Source organism: Cebus imitator, unplaced genomic scaffold, assembly GCF_001604975.1.
Source record: "Cebus imitator isolate Cc_AM_T3 unplaced genomic scaffold, Cebus_imitator-1.0 Scaffold516, whole genome shotgun sequence".
Classification (NCBI taxonomy): Eukaryota; Metazoa; Chordata; class Mammalia; order Primates; family Cebidae; genus Cebus; species Cebus imitator.
In genome coordinates, this window is record NW_016107831.1 from 36730 (window position 1) to 54937 (window position 18208).

Genomic DNA, 18208 nt, shown 5'->3' on the forward strand with positions numbered 1-18208 from the left:
TTTTCTGCATCTATTGAGATAATCATGTAGTTTTTATTATTTGACTTCGTCATAAAATCAGGTCATTTTTATTTGACTTTTATTATTTGACCCTTATTTAACTGGATTTACAATAATCAAAAAATTTCTACAATTCATGAATTACTTCCCCTTAGCTCAGTTTCTCTGTATATATTCTGTTATGTTTGACTGTTGTTTTATTTTTTAATTTATGTTTTGCAAATATATTCATAAAAATAATTGGGCCAGGTGCCATGGCTCATGCCTGTAATCCCAGCATTTTGGAAGGCTGAGGCAGGCAGATCACTGAGGTCAGGAGTTTAAGAGCAGCCTGACCAATGCGGTGAAACCCTGTCTCTACCAAAAAATATGATATAGCCAGGTGGCCATGCTTTTTTAAAAAACACCTTTGGTACAAAGTGATCCCTCTGTTTAGAAATATCATCCCCTTTTTACCTGGAAAACCACTACACATTCTTTAAATGTTGTGTAAATATAATTTTCTTAGCGACAGTGTTTCTGACCTCCCAGACAAGGCTATTCTGCCATTTGTTTCCATAGATCATTGAACATCCCCTTTATTCCAGAATATTCAGTTAGCCCCTAAGTAGCTGTCTAGATCATAAGGACAATACAGGCAGACCAGTCTTGCCCAGCACAATATTCCCAATATCTAACTTTTTTTCTGGCATGGTAGATACGTATTCAACACATATTTGCTGACAGTCAGTTTCTGCTTTTTTGTACATACAGAGGACTCTTGGGCAACACGGATTTGAACTGTGTAGGTCCATTTATAGACACATTTTCTTCTGTCTTTGCCAGCGCTGAGACAGCAAGACCAATCACCTCCTCAGCCTATCCAACATAAAGACAAGGGTGAAGACCTTCACTTCCACTGAATGAAGAGTAAATACATTTTCTCTTCATTATGATTGTCTTAATAACACTTTCTTTTTTTCTAGCTTACGTTATTGTAAGAATACAGTACATAATAAGTATATATAATACGATATGTGTGAATCAACTCTTTTTTTGTCTCAATAACATTTCTCAACAACTGAACAGTGTGAATCAACTCTTTATGTTACCATAAGGCTTTCAGTCAATAGCAGGCTCTTGGTAGTAAAATTTTTAGGGAGCCAAAAGCCAAATGTAGAATTTTGACTGTGTTCCTAACCACCATGTTGTTCAAGGACCAGCGTATATCACAGGGCCTCTGAGTTGACTACGAAAGACACGTGCTTCCTCAGCTGCTCCAGCATCCCTTAGGATTGGCTTTTAAACAGAAGGTTCTTTTGTTTGTTCCACATCTCCTGATGCCAGTATCCCCTGGTGGGTTCTTACGATGATTGGATGAGTTGATTGATCAGAACTTACTACTTGGAGCTTGACTGGAGACCCAACATTACTAACTTCTACATTTTCAGAGGGTCCTATCACGTCACACAAGTTTCCTGAGTACGACTTGGGTCCAGGTGCATCGTGGTACTTGGTGCATTTAAACCCCAGTAGCCAATGGCGGATGTTCCTCTATTTCTAACAACCAGTATGTTACTCCTTTACTAAAAATATCAATATGCTAGTTTCTTTGTAGTTTCCTGAAATGCGGTCATTATTCCTCAAGTGAAAAAAGTAGAAATACAGCCGGGGAGTGGACTAAAACACCGATGAAAGGGCTTTACAAAATTACAAAACCGAGAATGAAGTCGCAGATCATGAAAATAGAATATGAAAATGAGCATGATAATGAAGAAAAATCATGAAAGCATATGAACACAGTCTGTTGGAAAAGTAGCAGATTAAATAAATCCATATTTGATTTTGGTCACACTTCCAGGGAGAGAGCTGCATTTATTTTAAAAAGAAAAACAAACAAAAAACAACCCGAAGAACTTTGATTTCTTTTTATCCTCCAAACGGATTTGACCCAAGATGGACAGTTTCCTTGAGAATAATAGATCTTTTTCCTACAGCTCAAAGTTTTACCTTTTGGATTGTATTCCACGCACGTTCTTTCCCGTTTCTTCTTCCTTCAAGGGTGTCCATAGCATCTGCCATTAGCGACTGCAGCTGTGGCACGAAGATAAAAATTATCAGTGTGGAATTCACACAGAAATAACTTCTCTAAATACACAGATTAAAACCTAATTAAAAAATCATTTGTACGCTGATGATTTTATTACTCATCTTTCCTACAATGAATATTGCCACCTCATCTTTGCTTGTCATTGCTGAATATTATTGCAGATATAAAATACTGAAACAATGAAAAGCTTCTTCTTGAAAATTTGTAGAAAACATATAGGTTTTAATGTAGTAAGTGTTGATGTTTTGTGAAAAACAGATTTGGGTTGTAAAGAATGAAGGCAGTAGGTAATTCTCTCAGGAAATGGCATGTAGTACATGAATGCGTTTTAGCGTTTTCTCCTGAGGCTAATGTATCATAATTCCAGGCATCATGCAAAAGCTCACCAGAGGACAATACTATAATTGTGCCGTTTTATTGCCTCCTAAAGAATCTAGCTCATTTAACTTCTTTTACTATTCTTTTCTTTGTTAAAATTTTGAAATAGCCGAGTTTTAAAAAATGTTTTATTTTTAGGTCCCATTCAAAGGCAAGCTTTAAACATTCTAACCTATGCCCCCAAAGTCACCTGCTGTACTCTAATGTGAAACTATCCTGTACATGTGACCACAAAAATGAAGTATATCAAGCCATGTGATATTCAAAGGTTAAAAAAGTTCTCAAAAAATACCAGTTCAGTTCACTATGACATCAAACAGTATGGACCCTTAGGTAATCTTTCTTCGGTTTAGATATTTCAGAGAGTAAGCAGGGGGAGAGACAATTGAGTCACTTAAAAATCTTCTATTAAGCAGTCACTGTTTAGATAGCACCATGCAGAGTATTACTAGGATTAATTATCTAGGTTAACCCACACTTGGAAGTTGCAAAGTAAAATCTATTATTGAAGATCATGAAAACTTACATGATTTTTAAATACTTGGTACACAGATATACCTCCATATATATCGAAATTTTTTCTGGTGGGTATATAGATACAAAAGTATCCAATGAAATCTCATTTTCTAAGGTTTCAAATAGAGAAAAATTACACTTTAAAAAAAGGCAATAAGGCTAGTTTGGGGCTCTCTGAGTATATTTTGAAAAATAAGTATTTCCAGCAAAAACCAGCAACATAAATGTGTGATTAAGAAGACTTAAGTGCAGAGAACTCCCTGTATTTTTCATTTAAATTTTGACTGTGTTTTTCAGGAAGACAGGATCGAAATTTTGCTGGCTTCTTAAATTAACATTTTCTTTGCTTCCTCTTATCTCAGAGGAGCATTAATCATCTAAAATTGGCTATAATATGCACCTTGAAAGCTCCATACTTACTATACTTCTGAGTGCCTTATGAATGGCAGGATAAACAGCCTTTTAGAAGGCGTTCTTTTGCACACACCATAAAGGTTTAGAAAGTATTATTGCCAGTTTTGACTTGGTAATTCCTTGATTCATAGACTTATTTCATAGTTTTCATCTTTAGTATGCATAGTTTTATTATTTGGCTAGTCATACAGTTTCGTATGCTTACTCTGAATATCAGTATTTATTTAACATGCTTTTAGCAAGTTTAGATGAACATTATAAATGTTGGCAGCTCGTTTCTTGATTAAATCTTAAACAGCTCAAAGAGGGAGGGTTTCTTTAGTTGTCTGAAAATTACAGGTAATCAGTTTGGGCTGTTCTCATCGTTGCTATGTGAATTCAATTCAGGGCTGTAATTAGTTTTAGCTACTCTCAATTAAAGCTTCAAAGTAAAGGGCCTTTCCTACAACACATTAAGATCTCCATATAGAGTAAATTTTACCTTTTCTCGAATGAGCAGCACACGATTTAGTAATTGTTTTTCAAATGAGGTGCTATCATTTCTAATATTAATTATGGTTATAATAGGCACATCTGTCTGAAGACTATTCTGCGAGACATCCCTTCAACTAGTTTTGCCTGGGTCTGTGTGTGGCTAAAGTGTCTGTTTTTCTGAATTAAGTGGTCAATTCAGTTAAAAACCCAACTATTTGACTAGATACATTTTCTCTTCAAATAAAAAGCTTTTGTTGATTTATCTAAATGTACTAGTGTTGGCTCTGCCAATACATATTTTAACCCTAGAAGTGATTAAGAAAACTCTCAAGATGATTTTGTAGGGTCATTTCTCTATACAGCAATCAGTCTTTTGTCCCCTCACTTGTTCATAAAAGAGAATCATGTATTAATATACCTTGGAGTTTAGGAAACAATCTCATTTTACCAAACACAAGAAGCCTGACATACAGTATAAATAACCAGCCCTTTTCTCTGTTTCTACACATCATAAAGTTTTTGCTGTCATAACGGAAGCTAGTTAATGTGAGCAAATAAAAATCAGAAACACACCTTTCTACATTTTTCAGTTTCGTCATTAGAATGGTTCATGGGGGTTGGGGAGTTTGCCCTCAGACCACATTTATTACCACGATGTTTTTTTTTTCCAAGACCATACCACTTTTCTGTTGGCTCTGGGCCCACGAAACCCTTCAACAGAGAAAACTACTTACCAATTCCGCCTCCTGTTGACTGAGGTCCTGTAGGTAGGGAATGGTTGCCAGCTCTGCCATTGCTTGATTAATCACCTGGGACTGTTCCTTTACTCTCTGCAGCTGGCTGAGGAGGCTGGCATATTGCAACTTCTCCACAACACCTGAGCATGCCGGAAAACGCCCCTAGTCTCAAAGTAAAAGAAACGTTGTGGAACAAAACCACGGAAATAGACCTCTCCCCAGGGATGGAAGTCAGGGCTCCTGATAATGTATTTACATCTTTTGAAACAATGGAATCCAGTACCAATACATGTTTCCTTCTATCATTTGACAGAATTGTCTTATACTCCTTTTTTTCCAGTAGGTAAATATACACAAAAGGGAGCCCTTTTGAGATGGGCTTGCTGATTGTCTTGCATTAGGGAGCTAGGCTGAGGGGAAAAGAGGGGACTGAATTTGAATCTGTACTTCACTAACCCAGGGGTGATCCCACAGAGCTGTGTCTGCCTAGAAGGGGTGACTTTATCTACATCACCAAAGCACCATAAGAGCTAAGAGCTGTCTACTATCTTGTTTACCTGAAAGTAAAATTTCTAATGCAAGTTGAAACTTGACAAGTGTTGTGTAAGCCGAATTCTGTTTACCCCAATGGCTTCTATGAAAACTCTAGCTCTGCTTTTATGTCCAGCTCTTAGGGGATGGCCTTGCACAGTCTCCTCTTCTTGTCGACTAGCTTCACTCTGTCTATTAGGACCATTTCAATAACTAACACATTCCATCTTGACCCAGACTACTGTGTGCTGTGCCTTTGTAAGGACTGCCAAGTCTCATGCATCTATTGGCATTTTGGGCTTTCTTAAGATGGGACACACTTAGAAAAAAGTGGCCCACCATCCACAAAAGAGGAGACATTACCTTCTATAAAACATTTAGGCCGGGCGCGGTAGCTCACTCCTGTAATCCCAGCACTTTGGGAGGCTGAGGTGGCGGGGGTGGATCATCTGAGGTCAAAAGTTCGAGACCAGCCTGGCCAACACGGTGAAACCCTGTCTTTACTAAAAATACAAAATTGGCCGGGCATGGTGGCCCATGCCTGTAATCCCAGCTAATTGGGAGGCTGAGGCAGGAGAATCGCTTGAATCTGGAAGGCGGAGGTTACAGTGAGCTGAAATCACGCCACTGCACTCCAGTTTGGGTGGCAGAGCGAGACTCTGTCTCAAAAAAAAAAAAAAAGTTGAATATAAATTGTAATACTTGATAGGAGAGACAAAGTTAATCATAAAATTCTCAAGTTTATCTTTAAGGAAAAGTACTTTTGACATGGGGGTATGTAAGAGTTAACATAAAAGCCTTGAGCTGCTGCTGTATTTGGAGGGCATGAGAAATGGAAATTCAAAAGAGGACTTAGTGTCCTTAAAATGCAATTGCATTTTATATCCTGGTGCTCAGAAGAGAAGGGAGGTGACCAAGTGCCCCTTTATGGCAGGGGTCCCCTGGACTGCCTACACCAGGATCACTATCCTTGCTTGTGGACTTGACAGTTAGCAAACTGAGTGATGGGCCTCACTCAATCACGATCTTTGTTATGTAGCCCTAGAAACACACATTTCAGCTAGGTGCCTTGCCACATATTCAAATATCTCAAACAGAAGTTTGAGAACAAACCACCACCTTAAAGCTTAGTATCTGAGTAAAGATTGTTTTGTTTTGTGCCTACTTATGAAACAGAATTTCTTCCAGAAATTAGAGAAGGCAGACATGTAACGTCACTTTCTTAAGAGAATCTCCTCTAAGGAGAAAAATTGCTAAAAATGCATATGACTGAACTTCAACTTAAAATTAGAAAGCACTTCTTTTTGAAAGGCCATACTCATATTCTGATTGACAGCAACTTCTGGAAGGTGATATTTTTCTAGAATGTTGGAAATAAATAAAGGTTAGGTACCATTGTGCTGGATCTGCTTTAATACCTATTTATGCTGTTCAACAAATGTCTTCGTACACTAATTTGTTCTTTCTGGTGAATCATTTACCTGAAAATCTATGAACATATAAGATCGGTGATTGCAAGTGGTAGATTTGGGGTTCCTTCCTGAATTAATGGAAAGCTAGCCTACCCATTCAGTTTAAACGTGTAGCTAAAGAATGGCATTCTGTCAAATAAACGAAAGCAAGTTGGAGGAGAAGCAGTTTTCATTCTGAAGAAAAAGTGCTTTCTTTGTCCTTTAAAATGAACAATGGGGCTAGTTGTAGGAAAGTGGTGTAGTGATTCAACCCTATAGAGCAGAGACAACTGCAGGCTGCTCAGGAATGTAATCTATCAGTGTAATTTTCCAAAACATCAGGAAAATAAAAACAGTTCTTTGTTAGCCCGAATGTTGGATGCACAACAAAACAGGAAGTGCTCCATTTGAATAAGATAAGAGGGAAAGAATAGTGTTGGCTGCTAATAGTCACCCGTCCTTCCGAAGCCAAATGCTTTGGTTATCAGGGCACTGTGGATTAATCTTTTACCTATCCAAGATAGGTGTTTTTGAAAGACAAAGTGAAAAAGAAATAGAACTGATATCTAATGCGGCAGAAATGTGTTCATACTGTTGCTTTAAGGAAATTAAGAAAATAATAAAAAAAATAGGAATTAGCTTAAATATCTAACGCTAACAAAGACTAAATCTAAAGGCAGGTAAGCCCTTCCAGTGAGGCTTCAGGAATGATCAAAGGTCTTCTTACCTGCTGGAAAGAGTGTAATAAAGTGGCCATGATTGAAGCTAAAACCTCACACAGGTACAATGAGGGCAAGTTCAGTGAAGGCTTTGGTCAGAGAATTGTCAAGATTTAATAGCAGTTACAAATAAACATTTGGCAAATAAGTGGCGCTATATAATACTGCTGAAAAGCAGAGTCCAAGCATTTGGGATGTATTTCCATTTGGCATAATATATAGAAACATTAATTGCAAAATAGAGGTAGGAAACACTTTCAAATGTGCACGTGTAAACATTTTTTATGCTTCACTTGGAAGAAGTTAAAAGTAAAATTAATGAGGTATTAAAAACATGGTTAGTTAGGTCATTTTTTGGCAAGTCATCCTGTGAAGGCGGCTTCATGCATGGCAAGAGATTTGATGATTTTAACTCTTTAACATTTAGCCCAAGAAGCACAGGACATAAGGTTTGAAACTGACAGCAGCCAATAAAGTTAATGAATGGAAAAGCACAGTGCCATCCAGTAGCATGTGAAATAATTAGGACAAAAATCCAGAGAATGAAAAACACCACAACAGCAAGGCTGCTGGCTACATGGGGTTGACGTTCAGCAGGATTAGAAGTCACAGGCTGGGCGCGGTGGCTCACACCTGTATCCCAGCACTTTAGGAGGCTGAGGTGGGCGGATCACGAGGTCGGGAGTTTGCCACCAGCCTGACCAACAGGGTGAAACCCTGTCTCTACTAAAAATACAAAAATTATCTGGGCATGGTGGCAGGTGCCTGTAATCCCAGCTACTCGGGAGGCTAAGGCAGGAGATTGCTTCAACCTGGGAGGCGGAGGTTGCAGTGAGATTGTGCCATTGCACTCTAGACTGGGTGACAGAGCAAGGTTCTGTCCCCCCCCCCAAAAAAAAAGAAGTGACCAGGAAGGTGGATCATATTGCAGATTATAACTGTTAAAATGCTGGAATCGTCCTTGTTTGGCCGTGTGTTGTGTACCTAGGAGAGTATTTACAAAGATAAGGAAAGGAGTGTCAGCAGTGTAAGGAGAATCATTGTCTGACACATGGAAACTCCGTGAGACCGGGAGAGGTCTTCACCAACTGTATCCACCACCTCGTAGCAAGAGTTGAAAATTCATGTTCTCTTGGAAGCTTTTTTTGTTTTTGAGTTGGAGTCTCGCTCTGTCGCTCAGGCTGGAGTGCTGCAGCACGATCTCAGCTCACTGCAACCTACGCCTCTCGGGTTCAAGTGATTCTCCTGCTTCAGCCTCCCAAGTAGCTGGGACCACAGGCGTGAACCGCCACATCTGGCTATTCTGTGTGTGTGTGTGTTTGTGTGTTGTAAATGGGTTTATAATGTCAGAAAAAATTGCACACTGAGACAGTAGATCACTCAGCAAGGCTAGTTTACGTCCTGCAGAAAGGGTGCAACTCGCCTGCAGTCTTGCCACGAGAGCACACCTGAACAAGGAGACAGGGACATTTATAACTTTCAAAACCTGATGCAATCGCCCTACTGCTGTGTCCAGTTTCCATTGGCCGGAACAGGACCTCACATTCTGTGCTTGACCCCATTGGCTGAAAACATGGAAATTTTCTGAATAGATAGGGGAAAGAAGACAAGGAAAAAGAGGAAGCTACTTAGGAGAATGTCAGGAGGGTTTCCAAATAAGGAATGGCATGCACCAGGGTTTGCAGCTTGTCCAGTCCTGTTCAGATAGGCCGGAGTGAGTCAAGGTAGCTGATTTAAGACATTGTTGATTTAGAGAATGTATATACATGGGTATATGTTTATGCTAATAGCAGATAATGGCCATAGAGCAAGAGATTGTAACTCCTTATAATGTAGTCTAAGATACAAACTTTGAAGAAGAACTTTCCCATCTTTCATACTGTGTGTGTATTTACAATAGAGATGGAGTTTCACCGTGTTGGTCAGGCTGGTCTCGAACTCCCGGCCTCAAGTGATCGGCCCACCTCAGCCTCCCAAAGTGCTGGGATTACAGGCGTGAGCCACTGCACCTGGCTTATATTGTTCATCTAAAAAAAAAATTGAATCCAGCTGTGGAATCATTCCTATGTTGTGTTATGCATGTTTTGCCTCTGACAAGGATCATACTTTTAAATCAAAGAGACGTAATATGATTTAGTAAAAGAATATTGGAACAATATTCTGAACCTCTGATTTTGAGCCCTGGTGGTTTAAGCTTGAATATATCACTACTCTGAGCCATAGTTTCCTCACTGGTAAAATGAAGGTGACACAATGTCACCAAATGGTGAGGGTCAAATTAGATAATGTGAGGGGAAATGCTTTTTAAATTACAGAGCACTATGCATGTGCTTTTCCTAAGCCCTAGTTCCAAAGTGGAGATTTCTGCATGCAATCAGCACCTAATGACCAGGACTGCTCTGTATTTTAAAAAAGATATGTTTGAGTAAAGAAAACTTCTTAATTAGCTGGGCGTGGTGGCGCACGCCTGTAGTCCCAGCTACTCGGGAGGCTGAGGCAGGAGAATTGCTTGAACGCAAGAGGCAGAGGTTGCAGTGAACCGAGACTGCGCCACTGCACTCCAGCCTGGCGCCTGGCGACCAAACAAGACTCTGTCTCAAAAAAAAAAACAAAAAACTTCTTCACTATCAAATATTTCAAGGATTTGGAAGCAAGAGTGTTTTGTTAGTTTTAGAAAAAAATTTTACTCACTTTATATTTAAAATGCTTCTGTTGAGGGTAAGTTGCTATACTATTTCTTTTTACGTAATTTGTGCAGAACAAACACATGTATCTTTTAGTTTAATGAAGAAAAATTGAAAATTAGAGCAGCCCCAAAGATATTCCCTATGATATTAAAATTTAGTGTATTATTGCCAAGTTAACTTTTTTCTAATTAGATATTAGGTAGGTATTATAAACCCAATATTTACAAGATGACTAGATATTCAATATGTTTAGGGAATAGATCATAAGAGTTCTTGGTATTTTCTAACTATTGTTTAGAAATCTACATATTTGTCATTATTTATGTGACAGTATCAATGCGATAATACTTAAACATTGTGTTACTGATTCTGGTCATGGTATTATGTCAAGAACTAGTATCATCTTTTGGGTCTCCTGCTGTTATGAATGCTGAAGTATTAATGCATTGCATTTGCATATTCCAAGCCCATTTCCATTAAATAACATTGTCCAAATGACTTAGCAATCTCTGAACATATATGGTATGATGCAAAGTATACTTCCTAGCCATTAATAACACTTTTTAAATTTTTTTCCTTTTTGGGGAGTTGGGGTCTCACTATGTTGTCCAGGCAGGTCTTGAATTTCTCGGCTCAAGCTGACCTTCCACTTCTGCTTCCCTAAGTGCTGGGATTATGGGTATTTTTTCTTAGCCATTAGGGCTTGATGAAAATGTGACATTGTGCTAAGGTAAACAGTTGTCTGTCTGAAACAGACAACAGGAGTGTAAACTACAGCCTTAGTCACCGGTATTAAGGACTGAAAAATCTAAAATTCTTTAAGATAAATGTATTGCCCAAGACAGTGGTCACTCACTGTCTTCTGTTGGAAGTGTCTTGGATATTGGTTCTGTTCTGCCAGTGTGACATGGTAATCGCCCTAGAAACTGCATACCTCGACCATACCTCGGCTTTTCCATTGAAACTGCTCTCTGTAATGCTAATGTGACAGGCAAGCAGTCCAAACCCACGCCATCTTGAACCCCTAAGACTTGTAATAAGTAACTAAGGTCTGTAATTTCCACCCTACCCAGACAATGTGTAAACTAACGCTTATCATGACTTCTGTGAACCACATAAGTAACAATCGGAATGTCCAAAGTCCTCTGGCCCTCGGAATGTCTGAAGCCCCTCACCTCCACCCCCGCCCCTCACCCTCACCCCCAAGGTGGTTTACAGGCATAAAAGGTCTTGACTCTCTCCTTTTGGGGGCACGGGTTGGAGAGACGGGAGTCCTCCATGGCCGCCGGCAATAAAGACCCTGCAATTTGGCATACTTCTGTCTTGGTGTTGACTCTCTATGCTCGATCCAGTACAACACCAATACGTGTGAGGCTGCGCAGCTCATGGTCAGAGCCTGCTGTCAACAAGACTGCAGTCCTGACTCTAGTTCATGGCTGGAGATGGCATCTTCAGTCCTGCCTGAGTGAAGGGATCTGAGCAAATCAGTGATCAAAGGAAAGTAAGAGAAGGAAACAAATCCAAAATTCTTAGGACATGAGTGCAATCTTCATATTAAAAGAAAAATATGTAATTTCAAAGTACACAGCTTGTATAAAGAAAAAAAAAAAAGGTCTGTAAAACAGCCTCTTTGTCAAAGCAAAGTAACAGCAATACCAATAATTAAAGCTAAAATGCTTAATGCTTCAAGAACATGAATTATGTGCTTATGGTTCACAACAACTCCCGAAGTGGGCCTGGTAGTTATCAGCCTATTTTTTAAAGGAGAAAAAAGCAGCTCAGAGGCTAACTGACTTGTCCTAGGGTTACATGGCCAGAGCACCCCCTTGGGCAAAAGCCTTTGCCTACAGGTATCGCAAACGAGGGTAACAAATAATGACAATTCAATACCCAAATACTCAAGTGAATGGCATCTGATATCTGACAAGAGAAAAGGAACACCTTGAAGGGTCTTAAAGACACTACTGAGGGCAGCTTGGGTTACCGTTAATGGTACCAGGTAGGAATAATTTCTAGTCACCAATTCATTACTTGCTTCATTAAGCTGGGTTACCTTTGCAGCCAATTTTATCAATCCCGCTTTATGAAGCTGTGGCTGGGCAAATGATACGTAGTGTCAGGCTTCTATGTGCAAACCCGGGCCCAGAAAGTCTAAAGTCCTGCCTGCCTCAGCTGATCACCACTGCACCCCCTCCCCACCCCGCCCAGCCTGCCTGCATTCGCCATTATCCCTCCCGCCCAGCTTCCCCCAGACATAAGCTTCCCCTCACCCCACCCTGCCGTGTTAACTGCTCTTATGAAAATGTGAATACTCCTCACCCCACCCTGCCATCTTAACTACTCTTAGCCTTACTCCACCCGCCATTGTAACTGAACTTATGGTAATGTATACTCCTTTCCCCTGCCCCGTAACACCCCTGCCCCCTCCCAAAAGATTTGCCCCAACCTATAAAACCAACTCCTATCCCACTGCCCTTCAGCCTTAGCCCACCTGTACCCAGTTGAGTAAACAGCCATGTTGCTCACACAGAGCCTGTTTGGGGAGTCTCTTCATTCAAAGTGCCTGTTTTTAACACCTAGTAGCTGATATTTAGATATGTTTGTGATCCCTGGGCACTTTCAGCCTTGCTCACTTCAATTGCATTAAACTCTTTGAAACAATCTTCCAAAAACTGTTATTTCCCTTAAAAGTGAACATAGGGAAGCTGATGAAATTCCTTACAGTCAGCAAAGCGGTACTGAGACTCAGTATAAGAAGACTGAGTTATTAATTAGATGTTAAGAATCTCACATAAAAGATTCATGTCTAAACAGATTTCCAAGTGGCCAGAATACTCTTTAAAAGGTGATAAGAAAATGAGTTAAGAACATTGAAAAAGTGCATCATGCCTAGTTAGGCCCAACCTGTGTTCACATTGTGGGATCTGAGCTGGCAACAGTGATGTGGTCAGTTTCCTGATAAGTGACAAAGTAAGGCAGGCCTTGCTTCAAAGAGCCAGGCCTGGCCAGGCATGGTGGCTTATGCCTGTAATCCCAGCACTTTGTGAGGCCAAGGCTGGTGGATCACTAGAGGCCAGGAGTTCAAGACCAGCTTGGCCAACATGGCAAAACCCTGTCTCTACTAAAAATAAAAAAAAGGCAGCCAGGTGTGGTGGCAAACGCTGTAATCCAGCTACTTGGGAGGCTAAGGCATGAGAATCATTTGAACCCTGGAGGTGGAGGTTGCAATAAGCCAAGACTGTACCATTTCATTCCAACCCGGGTGACAGAGTGAGACTCTGTCTCAAAAAAAACCAAAATACGAAAAACTAAAAACAAAGAGCCAGGCCACAGGCAGATCACCTCCTTAACACCCAGCATGCTGGCTCTGCTAGGCTAGCCGTGCGCAGGTGAGATGAAATCATGCTAGGCAGTGATGGTTCTTGTTAGCAAAGCTTTCCCTGCTTGCATGGGCCTGATGATGAGGGCAATGATGGGTGTGGGTCTTTAGGATGTTTTTTGTTTGTTTGTTTGTTTTTGTGAGACAGAGTCTCACTCTGTCGCCAGGTGCCAGGCTGGAGTGCAGTGGTGCAATCTCGGCTCACTGCAATCTCTGCCTCCTGGGTTCAGGCAATTGTTTTGCCTCACCCTCCCGACTAGCTGGGATTACAGGCGTGCACCACCACGCCCAGCTAATTTTTGTATTTTTTAGTAGAGATGGGGTTTCACCATGTTGGTGAGGATGGTCTTGATCTCTTCACCTCATGATCCGCCCGCCTCGGCCTCCCAAAGTGCTGGGATTACAGGCGTGAGCCACCGCCCGCGGCCTGGATGGTGTTTTGTTATGGCAGCCTGAGCTAAGATAGAGATGGATTTCTTGTTAATAGAAATATAAGGAAAGCATTGAAACTTGGTTGTGGGGAGGGGTAGCTTTGTGGTAGGAACATCAGCAAAAATGTGCTTTTGTATTTGTAATGCATGGAACTGCAAATCATGCAAATAAATTAGGTGTTTTATAGCTTTTGTACAATGCTGAATGATGTTATTGGGCAGATAAACTGCTGAACAGATGTTAAGTAGCTGTTTGTGATGACCCCCTTGGTTCCCCTTGTAAGGTAAGAACATCAAATCAATGATGTAACACAAAAGAGGGAACAGGAAGGAAATTCTTTAAAATTTCCAACTTATAAGCCTTTTCAAAAATATTAAAAGAGGAGAAATCTGCAGCCTTTATAGCCTGTTCATGAGAAGTTCTCTTTACATACTTTCAGTACAATGGCTTAAATTTTGTAAAATAGCAGTGTAATTCAAGTCTTATTTTGGGCTCTTTAAGACTGAAAACAAGGAAAGGCATAGTTTTCCTGGATCATAGAAAGAGATTAGATAATTTACCTTATGGCTATATGAAGATCAATTGCCAATGTTTAGAGAAGCATCCAATTCATCAGTGTGGTACAGAGGCACACTGAAAAGCTCTGAGTTCTTGTGTAGGTAATGAGATGGTTATATGCAATAGCTCAATAAGTGAAATAGAGAAAACATTGTGCTCGCTAAAATTTTGTTATTGATTTCAAATGAGAAATTCTCTGCAATGTTGAATTAGATATCAGGAAGGCATAAAGAAAAGGCTCTTTAAAGACACATTACCCTAATAAGTGCTTGAAATTGCAAAGTGTAGCATTATAATATGTTTTAGAATAAAATAACATCATTAGCTAAAATTTGCTTGATTTTGCAAATGAGATTTATCGTGAATGTTTCCCAAATCCCCCAGCACCTGCACTATTTGCCATGTAAGACTTATATAGTTCTAGAATTCTCTAAAATTCGTACATTCGACAAATATAAAAGACTCATATACCTACATTCAGTTGGGTGCTTCTAATAAAATCCAATATTGGCAAGATTCGCTTCCCCATTGTCTCCATTTGTCTCACTGTATCTTCTCTGGTCAGCAGACCGAAAGGAGTTTTATGCTCTAAAAATTGTAACAATAAACTTTTATGCTATTTTCTCCAGACTTCCATCTCGAAATGTTTTCTTTAGCAAGCTATAAACAGATATCTCAGTATTAATAGATATGAAATCTTTATTTCATAGAAGCTAGTCTCATCCGTAGACCATATGTATAACAAGGAAAGATCTATGGGGAGAAAGGCTGAGGAGATGCTGCCCTTTAGAAACTGTCATTTATTTATTTTGTTGTGTTTCTTGATTGAGAGATCTAAGAGACAGCCTATAACAATTCACCTGTCTCTTCAGAGTATGTTTTTCCTGAGTTGGGAAAAAATGTCATAAATGTGTCTGATTCTTGTCTTGTTCCTCCTAGGTATTATTCAAGTGTGCAGATCCATTGACTTTGAATGTAGCTCGAAGTTCAGATAAGCCTCAGAGGCTACAGTGCCAGACAAAACACAAATTCTTAATTATCTGGTTAGAGCTGCAGGAATAAATTTAACCTGGTCATGAATTCAGCACATAAGTTTGAGATTTCAACTCCATGTGAATATTTTGATTTTTGAAAGTTTCAACCGGGATTACTGAACACCATTTAACTGTAATACTCTCCAAGAGATTTAAGCTCTTGGCTAATTACATAAAAAAAGAGAGGACCAGACATTAACACAACAACAGATAATACAACTAATTTAAGATTGTCATTGGCCATATTTTTAATTTCATAGAATAATTTCATTGCATAATTTTCTTCTACCTTTGCTAATTGATTATGATGAAAATTCGTATTAAGTGTCCTATGATTAGACATGGGCGATAGTGTGGGTGGGGTAAAATGATTAGACTGAATAGGGTGGATATTCCAGGATTGTGTATGTTCTTGGGGGAAAGAGTTCCTGGAGCTGGAATTCTAGGCATTGTTAACTAACCCACAAAGAAGATTCAGAGTTCATTTTAACTTGAACATTTTTTGGGGGGCCCAAAACTCATCACAGGACCTACTGTATGCTAGACCCTGTAGGTTCAGATGATTTACCTGTGAATACCGGCAGCTTCCTATTTGTTATTTTTTCCAAAAATTTTCCATCTTCTTTGTTTTTGAACCCAAGAGTCAAGAGATATTGTTGGGGAGGAAAAGATGACCAGTCAGCTGTCTGAGGCAACATGTGGAGTGCCTGAAGATCTGAAATACGACAGAAAGGGAACTAAGAGGCTTTGTTACAGTTTTAATAGTTTAGGGCTTTCCCCCACAGATTTCAGGAATTGCACTTGGAAAAGTGATAAGTATAAACAGGAAAGGTATGAGGTAAAATTATGTATATGAAAAGGTCAAACAGTTAACAACAAAATCATATTTCATTATAGTTTTCTTAGTAATCTAAGCATACACAAAGCATAACAGTAAAATACGGCTAGATGACACGGTTATCTTTCCCCATTTTCAGAATAAGAGACATTCAGGACCAGCTTGCAGGCTTAATATTTTTAGCTGTGACTCTTTTCAAGATAATTTGATTTTTTTTTTTTTTTTTTTTAGATGGAGCCTTGCTCTTGTTGCCTAGGTGCTGGAATGTAATAACACGATTTTGGCTCACTGCAACCTCCACCTCCTGAGATCAACTCATTCTCCTGCCTCAGCCTACTAAGTCGCTGGAATTACAGGTGCCCATCACCATGCCCAGCTAATTTTGTATTTTTAGTAGAGATGGGTTTTCACCATATTGGCCAGACTAGTCTTCAACTCCTGACCTCAGGTGATCCACTCTTCTTGGTCTCCCAAAGTGCTGGGATTACAGGCGTGAGCCACCTGCCTGGTCGAGAACTTGATTTTTCTCTTCATAGCTTAAGATGTAACGAAATAATGTTAGTTATTAAAAAAAAAGGAAAGAGAAAAATTACCAAGTGAGAATTAAAATATAAAGCTAATTAATTTAGTTACCATCCTTCATATAGCCATAGGAGGAAATCTAAAATGATAAATGCACTGACTATTATAATTAAACTTAGAAATAATTCGTGTCATGAAAATGGTTCTAAAACAGACTCAATTCTTAATGACCGTAAAAGCTAATTATTTACTGAGTACTTGTTTTCTCTCTGCCCCTGTTCTACGAGTTATGTATGCACTGTTTTTTGAATTCCATACAATAACTTCACAAGACTGGTGGTATTGCCCCCCTTTATGAATAAGGGGTTGAGGGACACAGATGAGAAGTCAGTTACCCAAGAGCACAGCTCCAAAGAGGGCAAAGCCAGATTCACAACCAGGTAGTCCAGACACCACAGGGACAGCCACCACACTCTTCTTCAAGATTACTTGGCACTGGATCACTTTTGGGGTAGGGATAAAGGCCCACCTTACAGATGATCAGACTGGTGCTTCAAGAGGTTACAGACTTGCCCAAGATCACCCATTGAGCAAACACAGGAACCAGAATTGAAAGCCAAAGGCTAACCACTCAGGGACCGGGAGGCAAGATTCACTTCATTCATTTCCATTTTGAGTAATAAGACATCGGTTTATTAAAGTAGATTTCTCAAACGAAGGATGATGAACAGAGAGGTTTAATAAGCCCTCTTTGTTTAACACTACCAGAAAGGGGAAAAGGCAAAATCCCAAATATTGTTGAATGATGTTTTAGTTAAAGACAGGATTTTAACGTAGACTCAGAACTCAAATGGTAATGGTTTGAATATAGCCTTCACTATTTGTCTGTAATACTTCTTTTAAAAACAAGACAGTACACCATGAGTGGTTTTTTTGTTTGTTTTGAGATGGGGTTTCGCTCTTGTTGCCGTGGCTGGAGTGCAATGGCAGGATCTTAGCTCACTGCAACCTCCACCTCCCAGGTGCAAGAGATTCTCCTGCTTCAGCCTCTGGAGTAGCTGAGATTAAGCACCCACCACCATGCCTGGCTAATTTTTGTATTTTTAGTAGTGACAGGGTTTCATCATGTTGGCCAGGCTGGTCTCAAACTCCTGACCTCAGGCAATCCACTTGCCTCAGCATCCCAAAGCGCTGGGATTTACAGGCATGAGCCACCGCGCCCTGCCACCATGAGTGTTTCCTTTAACACCACCCGCCTTTTTAAGCTGCAGAACCTTTTGTTCAAACTAAAATTTTCTGACAAGCCCAATATTAAAACCCAATAAAAAGTAGGGCATTCTGTTTGAATCCTGGCACCCTGATTACCCACCCTTACACTGTACCCTGTTCTATACCTGGCACCCCGATTACCCACCCTTATACTGTACCCTGTTCTGTACCCGGCACCCC

General features: G+C 39.8%; 1 protein-coding gene across 1 annotated transcript in view; it reads right to left on the minus strand.

Annotated features, from left to right (window-relative positions):
• The window catches only part of SPATA16 (spermatogenesis associated 16), a 246538-nt gene that overhangs the window by 23631 nt on the left and 204699 nt on the right, over positions 1–18208 (minus strand). Inside the window, exons 7-10 of the mRNA XM_017514109.2 lie at positions 15968–16114; positions 14841–14953; positions 4606–4770; positions 1990–2073 (exon numbers count right to left, since the gene is read on the minus strand). Of these exons, the coding sequence (XP_017369598.1) occupies positions 1990–2073; positions 4606–4770; positions 14841–14953; positions 15968–16114 (509 nt within the window). The remainder of the gene's footprint in view (positions 1–1989; positions 2074–4605; positions 4771–14840; positions 14954–15967; positions 16115–18208) is intronic.